We start from the raw sequence: 25,889 nt of genomic DNA, 5'->3' as shown, positions 1-25,889 counted from the left end.
AAAAAAAAAAAGACCATGAAGATTATGCTGAGATTTCTGTTTCCTTTCTTTCTTTTTTTACGTCTGAAAGCACTTCCAAATGCAAGCTTAACACGCCTAACACGTTCACTCCAGTGCATGATTCACGGTTGAACATATCGACAGCGTTCGCCTCAGCTTCAAACGGTTTACTGTGAAAAGCACATGCAGGGAAAATGTTCCATATTGGGCATCACAATATATTGAGCTGTTGATAAATACTGTACGAAGAAAACGTTATGTTTATTAAAAATGCATAGAAAATATTGAATTATATATATATATTTTTAACATACGTGTACATTTGTAAATTGATATATTGGCTGCTATACGAACATTTATTTAGCAGAAATCAATCATGATTATTAATAGATGGCTGGGGAAAGTTCTATATATGGTATGAGGGTATTAATGACTATTATTAATATCATTATATTAATGTTTAAAACAGTTTTTCGTAAGCACTTCATCACAAATGATGTGAAGGTGGGGAAAACGTGTTCTGGTTTTTCAGTAACACTTCACAATAAGGTTTCATTGGTTGATAATAGTTCATGCCTTAGCTAAAAGTGAGAAACACATTTGTTATGGTATTTATTGATCTTTGTTGGGTTAACAAGGAAGAATACTGTAGCAAATGTATTCATTTGAAGTTCAAAGTCCATTATAATAATTTGAATCTTTTATAGTGAAATCGTTAGCTATGTTTCCATCTAAAGATTGGACAATCATGTTAAATATTTGGTAATAAAGCACAGATTTCATCTCAAAAGAAAACTAAATCATCACTTCCTAAGAAACCAGCTCCAAATTTAAAAAAGAAAAATGTAATTTGCTGCAGCAGAAGCCAATGTTGGCCTTTTTTTTATTTTTACGTATAATAAATGACTTGTGCCTCAGACGATGAAATGCAATGATCGGTAGTTATAATGGTGCATTCACACCAGACATGAATGAAGCGTTAAGTGTGAGTGATTTACAGTTGAAGTCAGAATTATTAGCCCTCCTGAATTATTAGCCTCCCTGTATATTTTTTTTACCCCAATTTCTGTTTATTGGAGAGAAGATTTCTAAACATAATTCTTTTGAAAATAAGGATTAAGAGGCCTGATCATATTGACCCTAAAATGGTTTTAAAAATTAAAAACTGCTTTTATTCTTGCCGAAATAAAACAAATAAGAAGAAAACATATTATAGGAAATACTGTGACAATTTTTTGCTCTGTTAAGCATGTTTTGGGAAATATTTGAAACAGAAAAAAAACATCTGACATTAACTGTACATGTTATATCTTTGCAAAGACCAGAGACATCCTGCGATACAGTTGTAGTGCAAATGACAATGAGGTAGTGCAAATGACACTATATAGCTGGAGTGTTTTGGAAATTTGATGCATGAGATGCTTGATTCACGTAAATCTCTCAAATTTTAAAACTTGAACTTTTGCGCCACATTAACCAAGTTTGCTGTGATAGTGGCTGTCATCCAGGCACTCTGAAGGATTTGATGGACCGTTGAATCGGTCCATGCCATTTTTCAGCCAATCAAACCACATAAAGCAGCTACCTTATCAACAAAATCCATGTCAGCCATTTTTCAACAAAACTGGTGTGATTTTACATCTGTTGTGAAGCAAATTTCACGCGCAAATGAAGCAATGTTTAAGGGTCTAATTGTATGCGGATAGCACAATTTAATTGTGTAAGGTGTGTCCAGTGTGAATGCCACATAACAGATCTGCATGCTGGAATTTATCCAGTGAATGTGTTAGCATGCACTTTTTTGTTTTCAGATAAAAAGTTTGTCCTCTTCACTTTTGTGCATATGTTTTTACATGTTTGTCTTAGAAATGGATGTGCATCTTTTCATTTTCATTAAGCATTTCATTTGCAATTTTTCAAAATGTACATAAAAATAGGTCAATGGAAACATAGCTAATGAAATACTCACTGGAAAAACATCTGGAGTGTAATTGGAGGCTATTACAAGACTCTTAACATTTCATAACTTAAAAAAATTTGTAAAAAAAAAAAAAAAGTTGTAATCAATGTCAATGCAGTTATCTAGAAATATGGTTTCTCATCTGATAAATGGTTGGTAATGTATAAGGTTAAGTTTAATGTAGGTTAATTTTTAATGTAAGTTTAAGTTGATGTATAAGTCAAGTTGTCCCATTTTCGGCGTCCACATCATAATGAATTAACAAATGGGTCAAACTCCTTCTGATTATAGGTTATTATTTTAGGGCTGCACTTTTTCGAAATATGCCTGACAAGATTTGTTTTTTAAGTAATCTGAATGACATTTTAGTGGAGGTCTTTTGTAAATGTACGATTTTGTTCACAAAAAAATGCAACTTTAATAAAACTAAAATATAGAAATAAAACTACGTCTAATATGTGGGAAAGAGCTAAACTTATTGAGTGCTTTATAGGCATTTTTATTTATTAGGATCACCAATTAAGTCAACTCATTTTAACAAATGAAACCTTATTGCAAAGTGTTCTGAATGAGAATGTCATATCCTGTCAAGTGCCATTTTTTGTTATTATTTCTGTCTGAAAATCAGTGGTTGAGGGGAATGTGCTCGGCAGCAATTAGCATGAAGTAATTGCGAAGTGCAACATCATCTGAGGTGAGTTGTATGGTCTCTGGTTGGATATTTTAAATGGTCATCATGAAAATGCAATTTCTACTCCACATCAGAGAGAGAAAAACAAACCTGAAAAGAACACACTGATCCAGTGACTTCATGTGGGTCTATCAATGCGCATCCTTTTAGTTCTTCCGGTATAAATGTTTTATTTTACTTCGGGTCATGGGTGTTTTATCAGATATTTCAGGGCAGACGCCACATTGGAGTCTGTTTCCTCAGGCATCGTCCTCTGTAATGTAAACTCTTGCATTTCACAAACGCCACAAGCACTTTAGCCAAGCCTCAACTTAAGCTGATATCGTCAGACGATCAAGCTGCCATAAATGCAGGCCTCTAGACTCCATTTTGCACACCATATGCTGTTCTGTTAAATATCGAACCAAACGAAATGTTTCATATTACAAACTTGGCCAAATGTGATGTCTAATGTTGTCTCTTTCAATATGGTGTCTCCTCCAGCCTGCCTATAATCTGAGTTGTTTATATCTCATTTAGGTGCCTCCTATAAGTTGTCAGGAGGCTGGTTATGTTCAGAATGGCAGACTATGTTGTTGTATGCTGCATACTCTTTGTTGTGGAAACTTGTTTTTGACATATAAAGAAAATTGCACAATTTTTAGTCCAGTACTAAGTGTGATGCAATTGAGAAATCTCCCACAGTTTTTTGAGTTATAAATTCACAACACGTTAAACATGAAGTCAAAATTCCAAGCTTAAAATCTCTTTTTGATTTTAAAAAATTTTGATATTTTGCATGAAATTAATACAAATTTATACAGTTGAAGAAAATTATTTGCGCTTCTCGAAAAGTTTAATTCTTCTTCTGTTATTCCACAACTGCTGTGGATTTTTTTCAACACATTTTTAGACATAATAGTTTAATAAATTTATTTTTAATAACTAATTTATTTTGTCCTTGAGATGAAGTACATACTATTTTACAAGACACTAGTATTTGACTTATAGTGCATGCCTCATTCACACTAGCCGCAGCTTTGTAGCTGCCTGTCGCTCTGGGTGGTGATTTGCTGCAAACGCAGGTCTGTGTAGGTATACAGCACAGAGACTACAACCGTCCTCTGCAGGATCTGAGAGAAGATTACGGGAGCTCTGCTTGCTCTCCTATTGGCTGTCGCTCAAGAAAGTCACTCTTCATTTGCATAAAGTTCAAGGATTCTCAACTTTGTTGCATCGCTCAACATGCCCACCTGGTCGCCAGTTTGCGAGTTTGCCAGTGTTGTGCTAAGAAATGCACCTTCTCATAGACTTTCATTAGAATTTTCAGTCTAAATTTTTAAAAAATAAATAAAAATCCATAATTGATTAAAACGTAAAAAAAAAAAAAATTTTGAATAACAGTTTTTGAATCTTTTTGGATAAAGCAAGGACAAGTAGTAAAAACGCATTTTAAAACGTGCTAGGTTTACAAATAAATGTAAAATAATAATATTAGCTGTAGTGTAGTCTAAAATTAGGCTTTTTGGGTGCTTTTAAACCGACATTTAGGCTACATGGATCATAAAATTGTTGTTTGCTGTTTTAAACTAAACCACACATTAAACAATTTACGTAATCTCATCCGTATTGTATATAAAGTCAAGCTATTTATTAATTAATTTAAATATCTTCTTTAAGGGAAGGGTTCCATTCATGAAACACACCTCAGTCACTCTAATTAGTTTTTTTTTTATTTTTTTTTTATTTTTTTTTTTTATCAATTTCAGTTAATAGATGCACATTTTAGAGAGAGTACATTTTACAGCATGGGTGCGCCTCCTGGCACAACACTGGAAGTCGCTCGCATTCCATTAAAACCAATGATCGCTTGTCACTTTGCCACTGCGAGTTGCTCATAGTGTGGATGAGGCTTTAATTGGGTTAATCGGGTTAGATTAATTAGGTCAGATTAATTCGATTATGTTCGATTAATTAAGCAAGTCATTATACAACAGTGGTTTGTTTTGTAGCCAACTGGAAATAAAACTATAAAGGGGGCTAATAATATTGACTTCAGCAGTTTCTATCTTTTAAAAATGTTTATTCCAGCAAAACTTAAAGAATTAATACTTTATCCAGAAGGCAAATGTAATGGGAAACAAATAATTCCTTTCTCTATTAAACATCACTTAGAATATATATATATATATATATATATATATATATATATATATATATATATATATATATAAATAAAGAATACAAAGTTCACAGGAGGGCTAATCATTTAGTCTTCACCTGTATAATATTGCCTTAATAAAAAATTGAAGTAGCAATTCTGAGAAGAGGAAAATCAGAAGTGTGTGATATTAGTTTAAAATACTCCGTATTATGCAACAGATATTAATTCTTACATAAAACCGTATTTATTTTTTTAATCTAAAGGAATCAATGTTCCATAGTAAGTCCTGCTTTATTGCAAAATTCAAAGACTACCTTTGTTATTGTCTTCTAAGCTCAGCTCATCTTTAATGTAGTGAGTGGGGTTCATTTGTTGCTTTTCAAACATAAAATTGAACTCAAATGTGTTCACTGGTATTTAAGTAAACAGCACGATTGTATAAGACGATTTAAAGGTCACTGGCCACAAATGAAATCATAATATATAATGCAACCTGCACTTTTTGTTATTTTCAATTGTACTCTATGTAAAAGTGTTAATACAGTGCTCAGTATGTGATTTACCAGCCTGATCTCACGAGGAAACGAAACTATTTTACGTTTTGTCAGTTTAGTATGTCATTCATATGCGTTTATTTGTATGATAGTGTACGATTGTTTGGAGGCATAGCTCCAAACCTCACCCCTAAACACAAATTTGTAAGCATGTAAGTTCAGGGTCATGGAATTTTGACATGGCATCTTCCAGGTCTGGAAAAATTTTTGGAAAAACAGAAAAACCCACAAAGTTTTGGAAAAGTCATGGAAAACAAATATCTGTATTCTTAAATATAGGTTAGTTGTCTTGACTTCTATTCTGTTCATGGCCAATCACATACTCTCACTACATTAGTGCAGTGTAAGCATTATCTTAATCAATTTTAAACGGATATAAATACTAATTGAAACTAAATAGATGGTTGCGTGTTTATGATTTGCTGTAATAAATTTAAACATGCATTGTTTTTTCTTTTACCACACATATGTAGACATTGCATGAAACATTAGGTCATGAAAATTTACTTGAAAGTCATGGAAAAGTCATGGAATTTTAATAGTAAAACTGTGTATGAACACTAAGTAAATAATGTGTATTTATATAGAGAATTTATGGTAAATGGGCATAATCAGTAAGGAGGGGGTCTCTCTCCACACCATCATCACGACAGCCACAGAACAACTGCGCCAGTGCGCTCACCTCACACCAGCTGTAGATGGAGTGGAGAGACTGCGATAGAGCCAGTGGGGATGATTGGGAGGCCATGATCGGAAAGGGCTGATGGAGGAAATTTGGCCAGAGTTACATCCCTACTCTTTACAAAAAGTGCCATGGGATTTTTAATGACCACAGAGAATCAGGAACTTGGTTTAATGCCTCATCTGAAAGACGGCACTCACTGACAGTAAAGTGTCTCCTTAGCTTTAGTGGGACATTAGGACTCACATAGACCACCGGTTGAGCACCTCCTGCTGGCCTTACTAACACCACTTCCAACAGTAACCTACTGTAGTTTTCCCATGTGGTTACCATCAAGGTACTGACCAGGCTCAGCCCTGCTTAGCTTCAGTGAGTAACCAGTCTTGGGCTGCAGTGTGATATAACTGTGGCATAAGTAAATCATATTAAATTGTAAGAATGAGATCATGATTTCATACGAATTAGCCAAATCAAAAAGTTACGGATTTCCATGAGATTGCTTATATTACAGAACTATAAAGTGGTGTGCCATTCTGAACATACAGTATTTGATGCAAGGTTTTCAAAGGATGTGCTTCATTGAATAATGTTCTTTGATTTAATGTATTTAAAAAATCCCCAGTAGTTTATAACACCCAGCATGCTTATCACAAATTATTTTCTGCTGACATTTTGAAGTAAAATTGCGTTGAATGAGAATCACAGTGAATAATAGTCACTTGAAAGAGAGGAGAATGGACGTCGCCGTCTACCAAAGCTCTTCCATTTGGGGTTGTAAATGAATTTTCCAGATCAGATCATTTAACATAAAGAATTGCTTGTGTTCCAGACATAAATTGACAGTGCAGGGAAGCCAAAACCAAATACCTCTATCAGTTAAGCTTATGCAAAAAGCCAAGCGGTTTATCCTCTCCAAGATCATCTGAATTCCTCTGCTGGAATGCTGGTCGCTTGGCGCATAAATGGGGCGATGATCGTTTTTGGGTTCACGCAGTCTTACGAAATAGAGACTCGCGTTGAAGATGTTGCTCTAATTGTAGCATGCACTCTTTTGCTAATGTGTAAATAATAAACAAACGGTTATTTCCACACAAACTGTACTGTCAAATTCTTTGCTTATGCACAACATTGACCTATTTAATCCCATTGCTGTGCATTCAATGGCAAAAAAGGCTTTTTCAAACATCAAATGATTCTCGTTGTAAACGTGCTTGACAAGATTTTTGTATACAAGCTGTTGTTACTCTAAATAACATCTCTGAGGGATCTGCGGGGTCTTAAAATGGCAGTAAATTTAAAAAAACTAAATTTTAGGCCTTATAAAGTTTTAAATTCACTGAAATATTGCGTTGTGGGTCTTAAATCATTTTAGATAGGTCTTCATATTCCTATGTCCAGGTAAAGCTACCATATCGAGGCAACACCCAATCACCAATAATCCATCTCAAAACTATTTTCTAAATATATTTAAGTTTTTTATTGTGAAGAGAGAGAATTTACAACAGCTCTTAGACATTTTTTACTGCAAATTCTGTTCCCTAATCAGGGAAATAAAACTAAAGCAACACATCCCTTTACATGATCTTCCATTAATACAAAAACTATTTACAGAAGTAGCCCTGTATGAGTCTACAATTTCATTCATAAGGGTCTTAAAGGGTCTTTAAAAGTTTTAAATTTGAGTTGAAACGTGCAGAAACCCTGATCTTGTATGTTGTATAAATATATATAGTAATTTACTAACTGTGCCTCAGACTCCTAATTTGCAGTTTATTAATGATTAAGAGAAGTTAATGCACTCAAATTATTTTTGCTACTTGTTCAAGCTACTTATTTAAATTGATCTGAAACAACACAATTCTTGAGATTTTATTGGGAAAACGTAATCTTTTTATGTTCAGTTCTCTTAAATATGTTTAGTTAATTTGTCCCGGGACAACATGAATGAATTGTGGAACCCTGCATTTTATACAGTGTAGGTTTTGAGATTAGAGTTGTAGAATAACATCATGCCGACTATGTAGAAGTACAAATAAACAACCAATATCTTAATAATAGGCAGGTAATACGCCACTAGTGAGAATTGGAATGAACTAAACCTTTACCGCAGAGGTGTCAAACTCAATTCCTGGAGGGCCGAAGCCCTGCACAGTTTAGTTCCAACCCTGCTCCAACACACTTACCTGTAGGTTTCAAACAAGCCTGAAGGACTCAATTAGTTTGATCAGGTGTGTTTAATTAGGGTTGGAACTAAACTGTGCAGAGCTGCGGCCCTTTTGGAATTGAGTTTGACACCTGTGCTTTACCGGGACAGAAAAAAATAGCATTGTTTTGATCATATTTGTCTGACATGCTTATGTTGTTTTGCAACTTTGACTGATTAATTTTAAAGTCCCTCAAGGTTTTTGTGAATCCATCTAAGACTTACTTTTTTTTTTTTAGTTTTTGTGCATTTACACAGCAATAACAAGAATTAAATACAATACAACTTTATAAAAATAGTCACAAAGTCACTCATTTTCATTCGATGGATAGATCGATAGTTGGATGGTGGATGGATACAGATAGACCGGTAGGTAGGTAGGTAGGTAGGTGGGTGGGTGGGTGGATGGATGGATGGATGGATGGATGGACGGATGGACGGACAGACAGATAGACAGACACAGACAGAGAGACAGATATAGATTGATGGATGGTTTGATAGACGGATAGATAGATGGATAGACAGTCCATGCTAAATCCTGGAGGGACTTATTTTAATAGTAAATTCAACTACAACTGTGATCACATATTAATCTCATAATTTTACACTTCTCTTTAAAATGAAGTGGTTTACACTATGATATCCAGCGGTTAAAATATGCTTGCTTATCTAGAAAACGGTTAGTTGTAGGATCACGCTAGTAAAACAAAGCTCAAGATTTTGTAGAAGTAAATTTATTTGAAACAAAAGTTTTCCCAAGGTATTTGGTCCCATAATAAAAGACATTTAAAATGCAGTTAAATAATACAATTGGAAAATTCTAAAACATTCATAGGTTGCCAATTCAATGTGGTACAGCGGGGAGAGTGTTTTAACATTTAAAGTACATTGAAGTGCATTATAATAGTGTCAATCGAACAAAACATGGGTGTTTGAACTTAACATTAAAATTGGCCCCATCATATTTTCTTTTTTAATCATTTCGAAATGCAAGTGTTCAGAAAACGAACAGCAGCAGAATAAAATATCCTGGTCTATTAATATAGAAAATATAGAAAACAACAAGGTACCAAAGGAAATACAATTTCATAAAACTAGACATGAAGAAATCGAGAGCTCTAGCATACCATCTAGACTAGAGAAACCTTCCCAATAACCTGAAAACTACTTGTTTTTTTTTTCAGTTCAGTAACATTTATAGGCACATGTAAAAGCCGAAAACATGAAGAATTGCACGAAAATGACAGACCCACAATGAAGAGACTACATGAAAGTATGCTGGTGCTTCTGAGAAAATTAAAGTCCATCTAATCTATGACTCAGACCACATCTTCATCATCCTCATCATCATAATGACGGTTCCTCTTAATCAAGTCCTCCACAGTGACATCAGCGGTGTCTTCCTCCGCTTCTTCTCCATCCCAAAATCCAACATCTTGCGAAGCCTGGTTCTCTTCGGGATCCAATCCAGACTCGCTCTCAGGTGACAATGGCGGGCTGTTATCCGGCGTGCTGCATTTCAGAGAAGACAGTTCCTCCTCCTGCACATCAACTTTCTCCTCATGCTCCATCTGTTCATCCTCCTTGGTCTTATCCTGGTCCTCCTCCTCCGACTGATTGTGTTCAGTCATGTCCTCAGAAGAAATGGTGGTGTCTGTGGTGGAAGACACGGGTGACATTTCCTCCTCGGAGTCTGGTTTCTCATTTGACAAAGATCTTTGGCATCTCTTGGGTTGAGCGACGGGTGCGGAGTTGAAGATGCAAAACGGTTTGCTTCTCTCCTTAAGGGAGACGCTCCTGCGAAGCTTTGGAAGATCAGATTCCAGGTCCACATTGCTTGATACAGTGTCGCCCTCTGGAGGCCATTTAGGGCGAATGGGTTTGATTCCACTGCCATCAGTTACTGTGTGGGTTGCACTCTCATCCCCTTCAGACTGCGGAGGCCAGGAGATCTTGAGTCGTCCCGTTTCCAATGGCTTCTCCACCCTCTCTGACGTGGCCTGGGTCCGGGTCTCTAAAGTGGCCGCAAGCACGTTGACCTTGACCAATGGAGACTCCTCCACTGTTAGGCTCGTTTCTTGAGGTGAAAGCTTTACTTGGTCGTCAGCTCCTTCGGGGCGTCCTTCCCAAAGCTCCTTATGGGGTCGGTGGCCGAAACCCTCATCGTAGTTGCCCTTGGCTTTAAACAGCTGGCAGTAGTGTGGCTTGCAGTAGACGTTGTTGTGCAAAGAGGCGTAGTTCACCAAACTGTCCAAAAGAGGGAGGCAAAATATAAAAAGAGAGATAAGAAACAAAGCAAGATAAGCATTTTGAAGTATTCATGCACCCTGGACTTGTCGTGAATGGCACCCATTGTACTGACCAAACTATTATTATTTTGTCAAACATAATGCAGAGAAGACGAAAAACATTTTGAAATGGCATTTTAACCATGTGATGCAGGTAAGCTGTGTTTTTGTGTGCAGCTCCAAAACTTAGCACTTTTCAAGAGTTCCCACTTAGATATGCTTGGCACTTATAGCAGGTTTGGCATGCTGTCCCGGGAGAGAACCCTGAGCTCGGAGATATTTAACCCCCAGGGCTCCCGCCCGGTCTAGAAGCATATCAGGAGAACCGAGATCAGGTAGGTCTCGATCGCTCCCGCTTTAGAAGGGGAGAAAAAGGAGGAGATGGGGTGGAAGGGGGGATTCTTCCAAAATGAAGATGAGGAGATGAGGCAATGAGGAGAAAGTGATCCATTTATACTAAGCTAGGATCATTCTGATTGGATTATTACTGATTACGGATGAGTGACCAGCGGTGCACAATCATATCACGTGCTCCTCTCGAAATTAGTTTATGAAACTTCACTTCATCATCCCCATTGGGCTTTTTGAATGTTTGTATCTGTGGTTACAACACAAATTTGTCTAAAATACATATGTAATACCTTTTTGAATTAAGGATTAACCTATATTTTTGGGACTAAAAGCTTTCAGACATTAAAAATCATCACTTCATACAGTTAAACTGGTCCAACCACTAGATTATGCAGACTGGTTTATAATTGCTCTCAGGCCTCCTCAAACGTATGGTGAAAATCTTTATGAATAAACACTGTATTGTAGTCAAGAAGCCATTAAAATGTGTTGATAGCCTCCTTTAGCTTTTCGCTTCTGGGTTGTATTTAGGTCTCAAATTACATCTAAAAGATCTATAATTTGTGCAATCATCCAAAGACGAATAAAAAAAAAACTTTTTGTTACTTTTAGGGAAGCAAGGTGGTTCTAGCTAAAAACATAAGCTGTAGCACTGTATCCGTTTACTCAGTTATGACAAGAAAGGAAAATACTGCAAGGTATGCACTAGCATTTGTCATTCATTCAGCTATATCAAGGGATGCCTAAACTTCAAAGTTGGCCCACGGTAACCTTTGATTTGGCCCTCCATACCATCTGAGAAGAGGAGAACGATGGGGAATTTTTGTGGGAATGATTTTAGGAGAGATTGTGATTTCTAATTTAACATTTGTTTTGGAGCAACAAGAAAGCAAACTGACATTAAAAGTTTTAATTAAACCTTGTGAATGAAAATCAGATTTGAAAAATAAATGAATAAATAGTGACTTGATGGATTGTAGACATTACTGAAGGCAGCAAGCGAATCAAAGTCTATTTTTTAGTGTTATAAACGGGATTGTTCATGTTTTTATTGCAATATGTTCATTATAAAATGTGCAAAAATGTATTAATTAAAGTAATTAAAGTATTTAAAATGTAACTATAGTATTAAATAAATTATATAATGAATTATATTAATAAATTAGGAAATTGCATTGACACATTGTACATTATCTCTGGCCCACCACCCTCAATCAAGTTTAGTTTTTGCCCCTTCATAAGAAAAAGTTTGGGCAGCCCTGATCTATAGTGAAAAATAATATAATATAAAATGAGAATCGCCGGAATGTTACATTTACAAACTATTAAGGTTGTAGTGCTGTTTGTAGTAGTTGTAGAGCAAACCATTAGAACTTCTGCAAATGTTTTAACTGGCGAAGTTCACACAGTGAGTTTAAAACTGAAGCTGCTACAGTCAACTGTGTTTGATTCTCGCGCCAGCAGTTAAAATACTGGTAAACATCGTCTGTAACCAAAGTCAAACCGTGAATGAAGTAAATATATCGATTATTTTAATGCTGGTCATGTTATTATGATACATCTGACGCGCCACCATTGAGGCGCGCGAAAATGTTCAAAATCGGCGGAAGTACAGTAACGGTAAAGTGAAGCACTTTGCTAGCGGAGTAATTCCGCATTTAAAAACTACCAGGAGCAGCTTCAGCAGACCACCCCTGGATATTAAAACTTCTAGTGATAAACAGCTCTGAACTCCGTATCCGTAAGTCATCACATAAACACAACAAGTCCGTAAATACAAGTAACTTAGATTCGTGCTAGGCCTACACAAGTTGCTATCACTAAGTTCACGACAAAAAGTGCGGTTTTGAGTCCTAAAATGTTTAGGCAGTTAACTTTACAACATCCTTTTTTTCATGTCTGTGCTTTAAACCATACTTGACTTTCCTCCCTCCACCACAAAATAATTTAATAGCCTATTATTAAACTAAAACAGCGAATGAACACAACGTTAAGTTACCTTACTTTGCTAAACAAAACAAAATCTCAATGACAAAGAATGTATATTGTTTTTACATTAAATTACTTTAAAATTAAATATTACCGTTTTAATGGACATTTTTGACTAAGACCATTGCCGTGAAACTATTTTGGTTATAATGAACATAAATTATAATGAAATATTGAGGCTTTAATAATATAATAATGCACCTTTGTGGCATGTCCTTAAAGGACAATCAAGGGTTACATAATGTGTGTGTAATATTTAAAGTATTATAGTGTCATTTCAGAAGATTGTGTTTTTATGTTGGAAGTATATTGATAAACAAAAATAGTTTACCAGTAAAATTAGACAACTAACAAAATTTTTTTAGCAAAAGTGGCAAATTATTTAATTTATTATTTAATTAAATTCTAAAGGATTTAAAACGTGCTTTTCTCCCTTTCATGTTTTTTCATGACCTAGTAAGATTAGAAACTGATTAGAAAAGATTAGAAATTGAAATACATATAAAAAAAGAATGTAAAACTAATATGAATTAATGCAACAGGACAGGGGAAGAGACAAAATTATTCAAACTTTTGAGGTTATTTATAAACCAACAAATGGGACGCCCTCATTAGTCTTGTCTACTTCTGCCGGTCCAGCTGGTTGGTGGCCATTGTTTAATCTCTTGCCCTCACCTGAGTTTAGTGTTGCAGTAGGCACAGCGGAAACAGGTGTTGTGGTAAATCTGCTGATTCGCTACAAGTTTCTCTAGTGGGTACACAGTCTTAAGGCACGTCACGCAGGTTTCACGGACAGGCAAAGGGAACATCTACAAGTAAAAGAAAAACAACGACAACACATAATAATAGTTATTTCACTTGGAACTAAGGCAATGAAAAGAACTTATTCGTCAATAAAGAAGTAACATCACTGAAGAGTCTAAAAAATACTAATTTTAGAAGAAAATATCAAATTGCTTTTAAGTTTTTGCATCTAAACTTCATATACTTTAAACTTTACTATAAACTTTGCACTCTTTATAAAAAATATAAGATTAAGATTTATATCAGATTTATATAATATAAGATTTCTGGAATATTGTGAAATTTTAATAAGGTCTATTTCAGTCATTAAAAGTCATGGAATATCAGGGATTTATTGTTTTTCATTTATCTATCTATCTATCTATCTATCTATCTATCTATCTATATGTCTGTCTGTCTGTCTGTCTGTCTGTCTGTCTGTCTGTCTGTCTGTCTGTGTGTGTGTGTGTGTGTGTGTGTGTGTGTGTGTGTGTGTGTGTGTGTGTGTTTATATATATATATATAAAGTGATTTTTATGCTCCATTTTATTTATTTCATGTGCATAAACTGGCAATCACTTAAGTTAGATGCAGTCACCAGGCTATTCCAGTTAATAAAGGGAAAACATGCCAGGATAATATACATTTTAAGAGCTTTGTCTTCAATATGATCACTTCAAATATTTATTTTCAATATATGAAGTAAATGACCCATTATTGTTCTCATATTGGCTTATTAAAGTCATGAAAAATTATGTTCAAGCTCAAACAATTTTAACATGAAAGCATTAAAAAGGCCTTTCTTTTCTGTAAATTAGTTGTGATGGAAATTTTGCTTTTTGGTCACTGAAAGTCAGGGGAAAAGCCAGAGAACTTCAGGTATTTGGCTTAAAGTGGAAACCCTAATTTAAAATACACATGTTAAAAATAATACTCACCTTAACCAATTTAGGCTGGTTTTGCTCAGGACTTAAAACAGAACCTGTAAATGGAAAACAGATTTTTGGTAAAATAACCTCTAGAGGGCGCTGCCATACAAAATAACCAACAGTTCAGTCATAAAATGAAGCTAAACCAGTTCTCACTGTATTTTACAGTGCTTAAAATATAACTGGATCCTAGCTTAACTTGCACTTTAGGATTTTACCAATTGTTTTTGTTATATTATGTTCCTGACACCAATCTAATTTTGAGTTGTTTTTTTTTTGTTTGTTTCGATGATAATCTATGCACAAACTATACCGGGCAGTTACAATGCTAGTAAAAGGCTTAATAATAACAAGTCTTGAATTGTAAAAAGGCAAGGCAAGTTTATTTATATAGACTATTTCATACACAGTGGCAATTCAAAGTGCTTTACATAAACAAGAATAAAAAAGACAAGTGTTTAAGATAATAAAAACAAATAATAACAGTGATTAAAAACAGATAAGAGCTGATTAAAATGTGTTAAAACAGGTTATAAACGAATGAAAAAAAAAAGCAGAAACTCACCATTCCTGTCTGGAGCAGGACTTTTGATAGTGTTGGATTCGGGGCACTGCAGATATAAAGAGAACAGTGAAACTTGACTACTTAAAGAAATCTATGCAATGGGTTTCTGTGTTAACATGAATCCGCATTTGCAAGATTTTTGATTTTATAATTTGATACTGGACATTCACCAAAAATGAAAATAAGAATTGCATTTTATTCTTGGGAATTGATTGCTTCATGATAGTGGGTGAAAAAAAATTAGAGTAAGGTTGAAAGTAAAAGAGTTGTTTAATGAAAAAGGATGTAGACAGAAATGGTTTATGGACTCAATAGGACCAAAAATCATGTCTTTATTTAGGTATTTATTTGTTTATTTTTGTTTTCTCGAATGAAATGAGTGTAGTTAACTCAAAATTGACAAAGTTAATTCTACTCATTTGAAAAGAGTTTTGAACTCAGTGTTGAAGGTAATGAGTTCATTAAATACCTTATTACTTCAGCTTAATTGGAGTAAGTTCACAGTACTCATATAGATTAGTTTTTACCTCAAACAGTACAATGTGAAAAGTAATTAGTTACTTAAAGCGAGTAATCCAATTGCCTTAAAAGGAACAAGTTGAATTTACAAAAATAATCTAAGAAAACCCATTGTAACTTGGAACTATTATGTTGACTTGATTTTTATAATTATGCTAATTTTACTCACTTTCTTAAAAAAAAAAAAAAAAATCAACTAATCCCTGTTTACAGTGTCAGACTATTTTAGCCCATCTGTTTTCAAATTACTGTAATTGTTAAAATAATTACATACTTGGTGCTTCATGATTTCTATGAAATTTACAATAGCCTGTATGGAATTTAGAAGACAAACTAGAAAGATCAGATTTATTTTACTGTATGTCATTTTGATATGCAGAAAACCAGGGGGAAAACTAATATAATAAAGGTATATTGGAAAAGGTGATTAATTTACTTCTTTTTCAAAGCGAGTACAATAAGCATAATTATAAAAATCAAGTCAACTTAACAGTTCAAAGTTATAATGGGTTTACATACTTGCATTATTTTTGTAAAGTCAACTTGTTGCTTTTAAAGCAATTGGTTTACTCGCTTTAAGTAACTAATCACTTTTTACAGTGTATGTTGCAAGCGGTTTTCTCAAATGGTTTGAGTTGCCTTAACTCATTGGGTTTTACAGTACTTAGTTGGTTTGAGTTCTTTATTTATTGGGTTTTACTTTGCTCAAATAGCTTTGTTTCCTCAAATGTATTAAGTTCAGAGTACTCATTAGGATTCGTTTTTGAACTTAAATGGTTTGTTGCAATTGGTTTCCTCAAATGGTTTGAGTTATCTTAACGTTTTGGGTTTTACAGTGTAATAAAAACTACTTTCATAATAAGTCATACAAGTTGTTTCAATTTGATAGTCTAAAACCTCTCAGAAGACACGTTTTTAAACAATTCCCTTCAAATATTTCCTGTAGTAAAATGTTCTCTAATATCATAAAAAATATAGATGTATATTCTATTAAAATGTTTTATCATCAAAATACTCTTCCATTAATCACGAATAGGTTTCAATAAATACATCCGTGTAAAAATTAGGGCTGCACAATATATAATTTTAGCATCGACATCGACACATGACATTATATCATGTAATGTGGAGTCTGGATTATAGTTGACTAGGTATAACAGTTCCAAACACACGAGTCATTTCAGTTTAACCACAATAAAGTTCAAATCAATTCATTACTTGTGTGTTTTAGGCCTGTGTAAACTTTTAAAATGAGTTTAAAGCATTTAGACTTTGTAGACAATGACTAATTGTATTTATTTATACAATGAACACTATACAGCTTTATTATACATTTGATTATTTTATTCCTGTGTTGCACTCCTTTATTAATTATATATTCTTTGCCAATCGTGCTATTGACCTAATCTTATGAATAATTGCAATATAAAAATCGTGTAAAATTTCAATGTCGCAATGTATGTTTTAAGAATATCGTGCAGCCTTAGTAAAAATCACGTCATTGAAAACAGATAGGGTCATGATATCATGTTGTCGTGAGCACTGACGGTTCTTACCACATCAGCAGACACTGGTGGCACATTTTCCTTTTGTTTTCCACTGTGAGCTCGGGCTTCACTGTCTGCTGCTTCACTCTATCAGAGGCAGGAACACAAAAAGGAGAAAAGGTGATCAGTGAGTGTGCGCCCCCTTAAAGGAACAGGAACACTCAGAAATTGTCCATCCTGAAGTCATTCCTAACCCCAATTCTAAAGTATAAATCTTTGTAGTGCAGTGCTTGTTGCTTTTATCCCCATGTAATCATAATAAGAACTTTCAAACTTGAAAAAAAGCTATGGATTATAGACGTTAATGCAAAACAGGAAATGTACATAATTCTATGAGGATCTACAAATAAAAATAATAATTAAATGCCTGAGATGTCAAACTAATTGATATGAAGAAATCAAGGTGACCTTTTAAATCAGCAATCCATTATATAACTCTAGCTTGTATTTATAGACACTCAACAAATGTATGTTTACTGCTTGTTCAAACTGCTTATTTAAAATGAGCTGAATCAACAACTCTTTCAATTTGTAAAAAACAAGTAAGTTAGCTTAATCGATTTGTGTATGGACAACATGAAGAAATGGTGTGGAAGCCAGCTTTTTTACAGTGCATCAGGCCTTTTACTGTTGTGTTAAAATGTAATATTTAGTGAAGGGTATTGTGCACTGTCGATTTAATTAATCTCGTGTTTGGTCAGGGCATTTTTAGCAAAGGTGGCACATACTGTATGGTTATATTGATGCAAAAGAATTGCTCAAATCTGAAGCTAGTTTGTAGTTTTTTTTAATAGATATCATCTAATTGCTGTTCGGTTAGCCAGCTTGGGTTTTATTGTGAATTCAGTCATTCATTCATTCATTTTCCTTTGGCTTAATTGCTTGTTCATCAGGGGTTGCCACAGCGGAATGAACCGGCATCTATTCTGGCATATGTTTTATGCAGCAGCCACAACCTAGTACTGGGAAACACCCACACACACTCACACTCTCTCTCACACACACACACACACACACACACACACACACACACACACACACAAACACACAAACACACAAACACAAACAAACAAACAAACACACACAAACTGCAGCCAATTTAGTTTTTTCAATTCACCTATAATGCGGAGCACCTGGAGGAAACCCACTGGGAGAACATGCAAACTCCATACAGAAATGTCAACTTTTTTTATGTAACAATTTAAAATTTGTTATGTGAATTTGTAGTGATTTGTAATTTTTATTTTATTTATACTTTAAGTATGGCTTTGTATATTTATCATCACATTTTCAAGAGTGAACACACACGTACACACACACACACACACACACACACACACACATAATTGCTATTCATTATTTAACTGCCAATAAAATATATTATTAATTAATCCTTTTTCCATAAAATCTATTAAATTAAATTGTCAGGCCTGTAGCCAAGAGGGGGGTTGGGTGGTTTGAAAGACCAAAAGTTGGATAATTATTATGTTTAAATATTTCTTTTTATTCAAATGGACAAATTCTGAATGAGGAAAGTTGAATGTTCTGGCCAGTCTGTTATTTGCCTGTAGGCTTCAGTGTTTAATTTAAATTAAGTTTTAACAGATTTCTTAAAAAAAAAAAAAAAAAAAAAAAAAAAAGCAATCATAAAAGATAATACATTTGTATTTTGAAAAAAATATGCATTTCATATTTCTTCATTCTAAATGTTCATTATTTATAAAACTGTAAAACTTACACTATCAGTCCCATGTGCATTTAAACTGTAATGTTAAAATAATGTTTATTAACTGATAAAGAGAGACTTTAATAAAGACTTCCATCTATTAGTGCAAATGAAACAAGTGTCATATATCAGTATTGATAAACGATGGAGCACAGGCTGTATTTTCTCTGACAAATTGTTTCTACCGAAATTGGACATGCTACTCAGAGATTAGAGAACTGGCAGGGATCTATACTTTTACATGTAGCTGTTTATTCTGCTGTTAGTTTTCAGGGTATGTTATTCACAGACTATATCAATCTGCTTTAACGATAGACTGTGCGTTAAAGCGGGGAAAAACACGAGCATTAACGGCACTATCATAATCGACTCCTTCAGTAGCAAACTTAAGCTTTATGCGACTTACATTTTTTGTTGAAAAAGCTCCTTATGTCCACCTTTTTTTTTTGTTTTTTTGCTGTAGCCATGCTCACTTGCGTGTCACACACCTCACAGACCTTATTCTTGCACGGGAAATTCACCTGCACAGTTTTGTCACTCGCTGCTTGCATCTCAAAGCAGCTACAGCCTCTCACATGACAGCAGGAAAAAGCACAGCCAATCACAATGTCCATATGTGTTTGGGGGGCAGTGCGACTCGAGCAGAGAGTGTGATTTAACCCTTTCTGCATGTCGAGGTTGATATAGACAGGGCAATTTTTTTTTTGTAAGTTTTTTAAAGTGAAATAATTTATCGGTGAGGACATTTTAATAGTTGGCAGATATTGGTGGGGATACGTCCATACTAAATCTACACCCCTGCAAATTTTAATGCTACTCAACACTCAAAATGATGTTTGTTGTGAGTTTTTTGGGACAACTTAATTGTTTTATGTTCAATCCACTTAAATTTGTAAAAACAAATAAGTTAACTTAATTTCTTAGCATTTTCTACAATGAACATTGTTTTTTGTGTTGGGCCTATTTTTTCGTAAAGGGATCATATTGGCACCAATGTCATAAAAAACTTAATTCTTTTAACCAAGCTTCATATCGAAACAATCCTCAAGTAGTGTCAAGCAAGCAGATATAGTGCATCTGATGAAATCATAAAGGCGTGACAGTAAACGTGGGAGGGTTTGTATAGTGGAAGTGGTGCGGTATCACTTACATTGGGGGAGGATGGGAAATCAAGCTTAGTCACAGCTGCCTGGTACATGGCCATCCTGTCCCTGAGAGGGGTTGAATCCAGCATTTTTACCCCACACTCCAGACTTTCTGCGAATAACGGAAGGAGAGTCAATCAATCAGTGTGGTCTAGGATAATAAATACGGATGCAATGAAGAAAAAAACAAAAAAAACAAGTACACACGCCACAGAAAATAAGAGCCACAAGGTCAAATAGGAAAAGGGAAACAGATTTTCCACAGATCTGCCATCAGCATTTTGTCCAGTAAGCTGATTTGTAGTGTTGTGGAAAGGATGCAGGAAGTTGAAGAGGTGTTGGAAAGAGTTCACGCAACTAAAAACATATACATTTAAACTATTAGGCGTGTTTAGTGTTGCGTTTGATTTTCTACCTTTAGTTCCTGGCTCCATATTGTCAGATCCACTGTCTCCTGTTGTCCCAGGCTCTCTGGACACCTAAAGAAAAAGAGATGTGTGTTAATGAAAAGCAAACACCTTAAAAGTCCATAAAGTCAATGCTCAATGTGATGCTTTTCAGATGATTCGATGACAAACATGCCATGTTTCATATCATGTTCAGCATAACATCAGAACCAAAGAAGATTTGATTCTATACTCTTGCTGTTCTGTCCGTGAAGTTTTTACATATTTAAATCAGTTATTCATAGCAAACAGACAAACTATGTACACACACACCTAAATGTTTATCAGGGTTTCTGCAGGTTTCACCAAATAAAATTTAGGTCTCTAAGATCATTATGAATGAAATTTTAGACTTATACAGGGCTAAATGCTAAGGATTTGTTTCGAATATTCCAGTTAGAAAATCCTTTCACTTTATAAAAAAAAATTTATGATTTACATTTATTTATACAATAATACGAATTTAATAATAAAAAATATAGATCAGGTCAGTATCCTCAGCAGTAAATAAACGAAGAACGTTTAAACAAATGTTACTGTAAGAAAAGTAATTAAAACATCATGGTTGAGATTAGGAGATTAAGATTGTTGGTGGTTGTATGAGTGTTAATGGCCAGATTGGGCAACTATACATGAACAGTGGAAAATTAAGACCTCTTAAAAGGGATTTAAGACCTGCAACACAATATTTTAATTGATATTTTTCAATAAAAAAAGGAGATTGAGATTCGGATTGTTGGTGATTGTCATGTATAGCTGCCCAATCTGGCCATTAACACTTATAAAGAGGAAAATTAAGACCTCTTAAAAGGGATTTAAGTCCTGCAACACAATATTTCAGTAGATTAAAGACCATTCAAGGCCTTAAATTAAGCTTTTGATATTAAAGACACTTTAAGACCCCGCAGATACCCTGGTTTTTAATTAAATATCAAATGTTATTAGCAATATTGTGTGTGCAAATCCCCAAAAACAATGCTATGGTTTTGAGGTGTTCCAAGTAGCTGCTAAGGCATTCGATTTTTCCCACTGTGTTGCTGTGCAGTTGCTTAAGTTAAGTTTTCTAAGTAGTGTTTAGTATGTTGCTAATGTGGTTTGCCAGGGTTACAGTTATTGGGAGTTGCTTAAGTTGGACAGTGTTTGACTATCGCTATAGGCTTTCATCACCCTTTATTATTGTGCAATTTTAAGTATTACATGAGAAACAGGTGATGGAAATGCCAAATTTTTAAAAATATATACTTTTTTTCATGGTATCTTGATGATTTTTGACTTGTGTGGGTATATGGAAATGCATTTGCTGAAAAAACTCTGATGTAGCGAACATTATATACCAACATAACCAATCAGCTGTCTCTTTTATGCTCACCTTATTTACTGTTGGTTACTAGGCAGGGGCACGTTTAGTGATTTTGGGGCCCCAAACAATTCCAGCCATGGGGCCCAAGTCCTGAAATGCATTGTTTCTACTTTTATTTTTTATTTTTTATTTGCTGTTTTTAATATATATCACTCTATCTTTTTTCGACAATTTAAATTAATGCAATCTCTACATTTTAAATGATTAGTTTTTTTTTATTATTATTAATTTACAACTAAAAATATTAAATATATTGTTAATAAATTTGACTGTGGACTGTTCCATGATTTTATTTTGTAATATTATTATTATTATTATTATTATTATTATTGCATAACATTATATTTGTGTATACTAAATAATATTTAATTATATTAAAATTGTATGCGTTTAACTCTCAACATACAAAATATGGTAGAAAACAGTGTTTTATATATATAGATATTTATTGTGGCCCCCCATATTTCCTGAGGCCCTAAGCAGCCGCTTACCTCCCTTATTGGTTAAATCCACCCCTGTTATTACAGTAGGTTACCAATACTACAGTCAGCCTCTCTAACAACTTGATGGAAACACACCTAATTTCCATTGGGGATATTTATTGCAAATGTTGAGAGAATTTGCATTATGTTTAGATGGAAGCCTGCCTATTGTGTTGCTATGAGGCTTCTTAAGAGTTTTTTGTGCATCTCCTGGTTAATGAATGCTGGAGTTGTTACATCTCTTCTCATTAAGTGAGATGACAAGATGTTCATGTGGATAAAAAAAATCTTGCACACAGAAACCCAAGCATCCTCATGACATCCCAACAAAATGAAAGTTTGGTTTGACTTGGAAAAAAAAATGTAATAGAATTTAAATGAAATATATTACTATTAGTGAAAACATAGTAAATCGTTACCATTGTACAGTAAAAAGCACTTCCTAAACAAATAAATACATTAAAAAATACTGCACAAGTTTTAATTCTAGATAAAAATACAGTAGATTTTATAGGGTTGCTAAAAATGTAGCTTTTATTAAAGTCCTAATAATTTGTTGTTAAATGAAGTACATTTTGTGATTTCAAATCTGATTATCCGAGTGATCCGAGTTTAAATACGAACATTTATTTTCACTGTTGAAACGCAGCCCTAAAAGTGAAGCAAATTTGATAGGGCCCTGTTGCTATGATCATCCTGTTTTTAAAAACATCTCAGCATCACATATTTTCATATCCTTTTACAGGGCAGGATAAGTTGCACTGCACTTACACTCTGAGTAAGGGGTTTGTTCAAATCCCCTACCCCTAGTATGAGCTGAAGTAATAACGATACTTACTTTAGCAAACGCCACTAATTACTAAAGGTGACATGAGACATTTAAAGCCATGACAGCAGCGTTTAAACGTGTCTCCTGCTCTGGATGACCAGCTCCTCCACTGGCATCAATAATCCTCTAATGAGCTCTGAGAGAGCCGTGGACAGACACCAGCGTCTGGCTTTACTGCCACAACAAACACACACACACACACACACACACACACACACACACACACACACACGCACACACGCACACACGCACACACGCACACACGCACGCACACACGCACACACACACACACACGCTCTACTGCAATTCTACACCGAAAGACTGAGACGCATGGAGACCAGAGCAAACTAGTGGACAACACCAACATTAAAGGATAATTCAACACAATTTTATTGTTTATCAGCTTTTGTTGAACACAAAAGAAGATATTTTGAAGAATGTTGCAAACAGTTTTGCATTGAGCTTGCTATGGAATTGACTTCCAGGCTAGCAGTTTCCAACATTTTTTTAAATATCTTCTTTTGGGTTTAACAGAAGAAAGGAACTGAATGAATTAATCACAGAATTTGCATTTTTTTGGTGAAGCGTTCTCTTCAAACCAACAGATTAGTGCCGTGCCAATTATTGGAAACAGTTTAGGATGAAATAATCATTAAAAAATGATGCTTGATTGAAAAAACGTTTCCAGTAGATGATTAATTAAAACAGCCACCATCGTCACAGACTCCTTGTAAAGTTCCCTTTGTGTCATTTAAACATGTAATATAGTACAATAAGCTGGTAAACTGAAGTGATTTAGTTTTGTTCATTGCAGTAACACTCCTCACGCCTTCCCTTTTGTTTCAGATAATGACCAACGTTTCAAAAAGCATCACAAGCATTTACTTTTCCAGAAGTGCCCAGCACATACTGTCCTGCAACACAAGCAAACACATCCTCCAAAAAGTCTGCTGTATCCATTGTTCTCAGGAAAGCAGCACGGCAGGAACTAAAACTGACATCATCATCCCACCGACTTCCCACATGTAACAACATCAGCATGGATCTGAAAGCCGCGTGTCTTACCTATTTCAAAATCAGACAGGCAAAGGTGAGCGTTGTGTGCAGTGATTCCTGGAGATTTAGCGAGCCCAGACTGTCTGCCTAAAGCCCGGCAGTGCAGATTAGAGACGCTGAGCATGCCAGTGTTTTGCTGGCAGCAGCGGGAGAGATGGGGAGGGGGAGGGCGGAGAGGCTGGGGTGGGGTAGGCAGCTGGTTGAACCTCTCCAAATCCAACAAGGGGGGCTGAAACCGGCCCACCCCCCAATCATGGATTAGCCATCAGCAGGGCTGTTTTGGGGAGGGGGGAAACCAGCCGGCCAGGCATCAGTACAGCGTCTCCATGCTGGTGTGCTGGCTGACACCCGGGGAGCGGGAAATAAATGAAGGCAAAGGCAGCGCAGCCATAGGGGGCATCGACCCAGACAAAAGATCCTCTATTAATCCAAAAAGCACAAAAGAGGGGAACATCTGAGCCACGAGCTGGCTAAAAAAAAAAAAAAAAAAAAAAAAAAATGGAGTGTCCTTATGTTATCACAGAATCAAATCTGTGACAAAAGATGAAATATATCCATTGTGCTGTATGATATACAGCAGAGTCACAATGATGAGCACTCCTTTAAAATTTTAATTATTTTTCTTAATCTTTCCCAAATGCTGTTTAACTGATTTTTAAATGGCAATTTTTGCCATGAAGTATTGAATCAATATTTTAGAGGTATTTTGCTGTAAAAAAATCTGTCAACTAGCAGTTTTCTGTATTTTGTGATTTATGCTTCATTTTATTATTATTATTATTTTTTGGGTTTATTTATGCTTTTGAATTGTATTTTGGGAGCTTGATCTTTCTTCCAACAACTTTTAAGCTTGAAAAAAAATTACTTATTAACATTTTTAATAGTTTAATGCATGGGCGTTGCTAGGCCTATTTTAGGGGGTAAAATAGGGGGCTGTAGCCTCCCTTTATTTCTACTCAGCCCCCCTAAAACTTCTGCGATTATCTCATAAACTGTACACTAAATTATTGCTTCAGTCTCCTAAATTTGATAAGAAAACGGTGGCAGAATTCGGCTCCTACCTGTCTTTTGTTTTTCATTTGACCAGCAAACCACAGCGGTGGACAGCGAGAGAACGAGGTTTGTATCTAGTGATAAATTGTTATAATATCTGCTTATTTGCAGTTCTTTGATATAGATAACCTTGTATGACCTGTATCCTAATGTCACGGAGGAGCAGTCTGGTTTTCTCGGCGTTCACCTCATCACTACAGCTGTTTCATCCAGCGAAAAATGTAACTCTTAACGAACATTTCGCTATTTATTTCAAAATGAACTACCAATATTAAACATTTACATTTTTGTATGGCATTTACTACCATACAGTCTTGCACAGAAAGCATTGAACACAGTGACAGAACCACTCGTTTTAACGGTCACTGAGTCACTGACAGAGATAGAAACATCAAGTGTTGTCTAAAGTAAAAAAAAATACTTCTTATTTATTATTATCATTCAGATTGTGAAATATGTTTACTTATTGCATTTAATTCGAAAAGTTGCAGTTTATTTATTTAATACATGGAAACAAAAAAATGCACTTGAATATAGAAAGTGGTTTTTATTACAGTAAACAGGTGGGTTGAGCCTATTTGGCTTATT

General features: G+C 34.9%; 1 protein-coding gene across 2 annotated transcripts in view; it reads right to left on the bottom strand.

The window, feature by feature from the left end:
* Nucleotides 1–8,944: 8,944 nt before the first annotated feature.
* The window catches only part of lima1a (LIM domain and actin binding 1a), a 38,713-nt gene continuing 21,768 nt past the window's right edge, over nucleotides 8,945–25,889 (bottom strand). Inside the window, exons 1-8 of one of the 2 annotated variants that reach the window (XM_073938708.1) lie at nucleotides 24,258–24,357; nucleotides 20,491–20,554; nucleotides 20,081–20,187; nucleotides 17,214–17,291; nucleotides 15,139–15,184; nucleotides 14,583–14,626; nucleotides 13,537–13,670; nucleotides 8,952–10,480 (exon numbers count right to left, since the gene is read on the bottom strand). In XM_073938708.1, the coding sequence (XP_073794809.1) occupies nucleotides 9,553–10,480; nucleotides 13,537–13,670; nucleotides 14,583–14,626; nucleotides 15,139–15,184; nucleotides 17,214–17,291; nucleotides 20,081–20,187; nucleotides 20,491–20,509 (1,356 nt within the window). In that variant the 5' untranslated portion in view covers nucleotides 20,510–20,554; nucleotides 24,258–24,357 and the 3' untranslated portion in view covers nucleotides 8,952–9,552. 2 annotated transcript variants of the gene reach the window in all.

Source organism: Danio rerio, chromosome 23 (genome assembly GCF_049306965.1).
Source record: "Danio rerio strain Tuebingen ecotype United States chromosome 23, GRCz12tu, whole genome shotgun sequence".
In the NCBI taxonomy this organism is placed as follows: domain Eukaryota; kingdom Metazoa; phylum Chordata; class Actinopteri; order Cypriniformes; family Danionidae; genus Danio; species Danio rerio.
This window is presented reverse-complemented; position numbering and strand designations above follow the sequence as displayed.